General features: G+C 39.3%; 1 protein-coding gene across 10 annotated transcripts in view; it reads right to left on the bottom strand.

The window, feature by feature from the left end:
* Positions 1–1,529: 1,529 nt before the first annotated feature.
* ptprfa (protein tyrosine phosphatase receptor type Fa) overlaps positions 1,530–6,024 on the bottom strand; it is a 349,532-nt gene continuing 345,037 nt past the window's right edge. For all 10 annotated transcript variants that reach the window (XM_008278153.1, XM_008278154.1, XM_008278155.1 and 7 more), the window contains 3 exons: positions 4,915–5,069; positions 3,797–3,932; positions 1,530–3,702 (listed from right to left, as the gene is read on the bottom strand). In XM_008278153.1, coding sequence (XP_008276375.1) covers positions 3,634–3,702; positions 3,797–3,932; positions 4,915–5,069 — 360 coding nt within the window. In that variant the 3' untranslated portion in view covers positions 1,530–3,633. The remainder of the gene's footprint in view (positions 3,703–3,796; positions 3,933–4,914; positions 5,070–6,024) is intronic.

The raw sequence follows: 6,024 nt of genomic DNA, 5'->3' as shown, positions 1-6,024 counted from the left end.
ACTCAGGCTCTATCTTCTTCTGACAACAAGCATATTTTTTTATGTTTATTAAAATAAAATGATATAGGTAGGAGAGAAAGGTAGAGAGGACCAACTTGCGGATGTCCTAGCAAAGTTTATGGGGTTAAAGAGTCCTAAAAGCACAAACTGCAAAACCTTCTGCGTCTGTTTAATAACTTTTTTTGACAACAGCTCTGAGACATCAATCTTTTTCTGATTTTCACTTTAGGCTGCTTTGCATTTCAAATCAAATCAAGTTTATTGTCATTTTGCTGTACATACACAGTAGTACAGGCAAGATGAGAGAGCGTTTCTTCAGGAGCATTTAATGAGTAAGTTTTGTGGAATGCACATCTGGGATAGGCTAGACACTAAACGTTGACTCTCGTTGTCTCCTCAAGAGGCCACTGCCTCCATGCGCACCGCTATCATGTTGAACATGGTGAACCTCTTCAGTTCCTGGTAGGTCTTCAGGGACACAAAGACCCACACGATGGTGTGATGATGGTGAAGCCACAGATGCTGCCCAGGGCTAGCTGCCTGTTTGTCCACCTGGAATAATGTGGTCCCCTCCAACTTTTCAGATATAGATTTATCTGTCTGCTTTTCACCAGGCATTTTGCAGATTAAGATTTTAAGAACAAAATACGATCACCTCAGCCAATTTTAAAACTAAAATGCTTCTTAGATGTGAATACATCACTAATAAGTACTTTTACCTAAAATATATTTTGTTGACTAGAACTACTATTACAGTTGTAGGCCTCTGCCAACAAGTTAAGTTGCAGTTTACACCAATCTGTCCTTGTGTTCCTGTGCTATGGTATTGAATAACAGCCAAAAAAGTGTTTTTACAGAGCATTATGATGTCAACCTTCGATCCTTTTGGATATAAAGTGTCAGCGCATCTCCTGTTAATGATTAAACCCCTAAAGACTCATCCTTAAAATAGCCCAGATTCAACTGCTGTGAAGTCCTCGCCTCTCCTCTGCAACGAAAAGTTGAAATACACTTATAATTCAGCCATGCATGTCCAAACCAAAGATCGATTCTGGTGAAGAATAGTGATACAGAAAGTCCCACCTGACATGCTGAAAAGATGAGTTCTTTAGGTTTGTTACATATGAATCCTGGAAGTCTGAATTTGTGTTTTTGCAGCTGACATCAGTTGTACCAGGGTGGAAATGCTAAGCCATGGTGTTGACTGCTTATTTCACTCATGATGTGTCTTCCAGCATATAAAACCACCAACATATTAACAAGGTAACAGAATCTGTATTTTCATTGGAGGAGCTATTTAAACAAAGGATCTAAAAACATAATGAAAGACGAATAAAATTCATCATAAATGGAATCTGCTGAGACTCTGAATTTGCTTTGATAAGTGTTCTCTTGAAAAAGTTTCCCTAATAATGTGAAACAAGTCTTAACAGGCAACAGAAGAGAGCGAAGTGAAAGTGGGGGAATGGACACAATGTCCATTATTTTTACCATCAGTCACAGAGCTACAAAGTTAAAGAAATCACTGCTTTTATATTAAAAACCCAATTTTTCAACTTTATTAACATCAAGGTTTTCAAGACATTTTCTCTGCTTTTTATTAACAAATAGAAAACAGATCATTTGTACAACAGAAAGGACCCCTACAGCACGACTATGTGAAATGAATCCACTTCATCCGAAACCCACCTCACTCTGTCATCCAGTGAAAACCACAGAGATCCACCAGTGAACAGTGATGTTGCTCTGAGTTACAAGTCTGTCCATCTGCAACACAGTAATCGAATAATTGCAATATATCTGAAATGGGGATCCATTGCATCCCATCCTTGTTGAACTGGGATTTCACACTTTGTGAGTTTTCAAATGGTCTAATAGTGACCCCTTACGTCGTACACTGTTAATGCTGTAAAATTCAGACTCGAACTGTTTAAAAACATCAACTTTTTTTTTTTCTATGTCAAAAAATCCCACGTGAAGACCCAAATCAACAAAAAACCGATTGAACAAGTACTGATAACTGCGTACAGCACTGTGTGTAACCTTATTTGATAGATATTTGGGTCACTTCTTGTTATTTCTGACATTTTTTTTTTTATCATGTCAATAACGCCTATTAACAAAACAGTTGTTTTTATTTTCTTTATTTTCAATTCTTGTCATTTTTTCTGAGTAAAACCTCTTTGGAGGTGGCCAACAATTCTTTAATGCAGGAAAAATGCTGGTTTATTTTGCTTTAACTCCAAGTACATTATTCTGCTTCCCCAAATGTCTCCACAGCTCTACGTATCTTACTGTAGAATGGTTTGACTACATCTTGTTATCATTCTGCTATAATGGGGAAAAACTGTTCTGGCTTTTTTATGTTTTTCAAATCAATCACACTCCTTTTGGGCGGTGCTATGTCCAGGATTCAGCAAAGGTGTCCAACACCAAAAAATTCTCCTGCAAAAATGCACAAATTATTGAATAATCTTTAGAATTGAAAATAAATCCTGCCATTTTTAACTATGTATATTTTCAGTAGAAACCAGTGGTCCTGGTTGTGAGAGCCACAGAGTACAAAATAATGTTTGCTGTTGGTCTTGTCATGGGATTTTCTGACAGCAGGAACAATCACATAATATAAAGGTGGATTAATCTCTCACGGTGAAGGTTGAGTATTGGAATGATGTTCTGGATAGAAAACAGCTGTCATAAATTGGGGGGAAGAGATTGAAGTTCTTCCGTGTTGTCTTTTCTTTATTCATACACGGAGCATGAGATCCGCATTTGACGTTATTTCACAAAAAAATCTCACGAAGAGGCTGTGTGTGTTTCGTCTACCTGAGTCCACATTAAGAGTACACCCATACCATTCCAACAGCTTCATTTTTCTTTTGTTGAAAGTCTTGAAATTAGTCAACAGTTAATGACAAGAAACTCTGTACATGCTAGCAGTTATTCAGATGTGAATAGTCTTTGCACATTTATAGCCATGTAGCTCACGAACCGTATCTGCTTATTGGATCTGTTTGGTAAATATCATTGTTCTGTTGGATGTCAAGACAGAAAGTCAAAACCCACGTTTCCCTCTAAATAAGACCAACGATAACATTAGAATATCATATCTATGGTACAAAACAAAATCATTAGCAGCTGTGAGTATACGATCTCCAGGATTAATAACTTGGAGCATGTTGAAAACACATGTCCTGTGTGCTAATAAAAATAATAAAAAGATAAGCAAATTAAGAAAAGGCCCATTAAGACATATATAACCAGTGTAAGTGATCACAAAATAATTTGTAAATATGCAGAACAACATGATGAGTATAAATGAAAAGAGCAGAAAAAACTGTTTTTGCTGTTAAGAGGAGGCAGAAAGTGGGAGTGACGGGAATCAGAATGAGGCGTGACTACAGTACGAGTCTGTTAGGGTTGGGAGGTTTTGGTGTTGGGGGGGTCTGTGGCAGAATCATGGCACCAGTCCAGGAGGAGGTCTCTCCTCTTCCCTCTCATCTCCTCTGATTCCTGCTGTCCTCATCAGTCCTCCTCGTAGCCTCCTCATCAGGCCGCAGGGACTGATGGAGCTGAGTGGATATGGCTCAGAGGAGACACCGAACTCTGCTGAGGGTGTCTTTCTGGGTGGGGTTATGTTGCATAGTGGTCAAAGCTTCCCAGGTACTCCAGAGCAGCCCGGTAGCACAGTTGGTACTGGTCCTGGAGACAAAAAAATCAGATTCAAATCAGCTGTAAGTCAGGATCGAAGCTGTGCTAAAGTCAACCTGTCCTCACACCTAAAACAAACTAGTACCTCTGTCTGCACCATGGCAGGCCGCTGAGTTCGGAGAGTCTTGACAGTCTGGAAGAGGTCGACCACTCCCTCGTACCTCATCCTCTCCAGGACGATGCTCAGGGTGATGAACACACCAGTCCGCCCAACACCAGCACTGAAGGACACACACATTATTAGATTTTTATAATGTAAAATATAAACAGCTGCCACTCACAGCTGCTTGTGTTCTGTAAATCTGTGTCAGGTTAAAATCATAACTTCAGAAAACCTCCAAAGGATGCTGACACGCTAACTCCACTGTGAGTGTGTTTGCCTGTTATGTCACATACTGATTTGCTTTGTTACTAAATACATAGGAGGCACAGAATCATTTCACGTAGATTCCTGGAAACCCACTGCCAAGAGAAGAGCGGTGCTTTGTGAGAGAGGTGTCTGCAACCTCAAAACATTAGAGCAGAAAATAAGGAAATAAACTGTGAAACAGAAACCAATGTAGTTGGAACTATAATCAGATACAACAGTCTAATATTAAATTCAGCCTGGCTGAAACCCTGTGTCCGAGAGGTGCTGCGGGTTATGGTGATGTTCTATTGGATTGCATCTTATAATAAGGTATGTGAATACGTGAAATATATACAAACACTTCTTTAAACTCCATCTTTAAACAACGATTTACTTCAATCCACCTGACCTTTTCAAAACACCTGTATAGCAACAAAGTAATTTCTCAAACTGATGTATATCTGCTACAACCAACCATAATCAATACATACATTCATATATTACAGTGCTTTGTTTTTTGTAAGAAAGGTACAGTTGATGCAAAGCAGATTGGATGAAAGAGTCTAAACTTCAATCTTCAGGTCTCTCTACAAAGTCAGAGACTTCTCCTGAACATACTTCAGTGTTTGCTTACCATGGTGAGCATCTACAGCTAAAAGTGAGCCAGCTTTGAGAAAGAGTTCAGCACAAAGATGACTGGATAGCCCACCACTCTCACTTTGCGAAACAAGCCTCAGTGTGTACTTACAGCAACTCCTCTTTCTAGACAACTTTTACACGAGGACTATGGTAAGAAGAGGAAAACAATCACATGACATTGACTCTCTCTCACACACCAACACACTCACAGTTACCTGCAGTGCACAGTGATTGGTCCGTCTTGTCCAAACTGCTCTTTAGTTTTATGAACTTGGCCGATGAAGTCGATGAATCCCTCCCCGGTTTTTGGCACTCCTTGTTCGGGCCAGTCGGTGAACTGAAACTGCCTGATGGTCCTCGACTGACCATCCTGATCAACATGCAGGAAAATGGAAAAGATGCAATTAGTAACTCATGCACACAGCTATAGCCCTCTGCTGATAGATACAGAGAGCAGCTGAGAAGTGACGCATAACTATTATAGCTGTTACATTTCTGTCTCTGAGTTTCTTATGAACTCCTTTGTGTTTCTGAGGTAAAATGCCTCAGAGAAAAATAGGATTTGTCCTACTAGATCTTTTCAAATATGCTTAAAATGTTCTCAATAATTCCTTGAAATTAAAATATTAGTTTTTTGGTATTTCTTTCAGTGAGTGCTGCACTTAAAACATTCTTATATTGTTCCATCTAAATTCTCTTCAGCGAAAATCACACTGTGGACTGTGATGAGTTTTTTTACCGATCCTCAAAGCTGCTTATTCCTCAAGGTGACTTTAGAGATTGTGGAGGGAGAACAGTGGCTGATAACTCTGTGCCTTTAATTTGTTATATGAATTATATTGACTGAATGTTACAGCTACTGACTGATTAACCAAATACTGCTGAACACTTAGCAGTGTTCCTATCCAATATGGTGGACCACTGTGGACCCCACAGGTGGAGTGAAACCGAACCAAACCTGCCAACATGTAGTTTTCCACCCCTATGAAACACAGAAAGATAACAGTGACTGAACAACATGTAATAAAGCATTCACTTAGATCATGAAGGGGCTGTCATCATCATCATCACTGTAGAGCTGACACATGGTCTGCGATTTATATGAATAGGCAGATAGTTGTGGAAAGTAAAAAGTACATTTTGCATTACGCAAGTACTACTTTTGGGGTGCTTGTACTTCAGTATTACTATTTTCTGCTACGTCCTACTTCTACTCCACCACGATTTCGAAGCAAATACTGTACTTTTTATTCAACATTTACATGTAACTGTATTTGCTGCAAGGTGAAGCAGTGGTTAGCACTGTTGCCTCGCAGCAAGAAGGT

This window comes from Stegastes partitus, unplaced genomic scaffold (assembly GCF_000690725.1).
Source record: "Stegastes partitus isolate 25-593 unplaced genomic scaffold, Stegastes_partitus-1.0.2 Scaffold117, whole genome shotgun sequence".
NCBI classification, from domain to species: domain Eukaryota; kingdom Metazoa; phylum Chordata; class Actinopteri; family Pomacentridae; genus Stegastes; species Stegastes partitus.
This window is presented reverse-complemented; position numbering and strand designations above follow the sequence as displayed.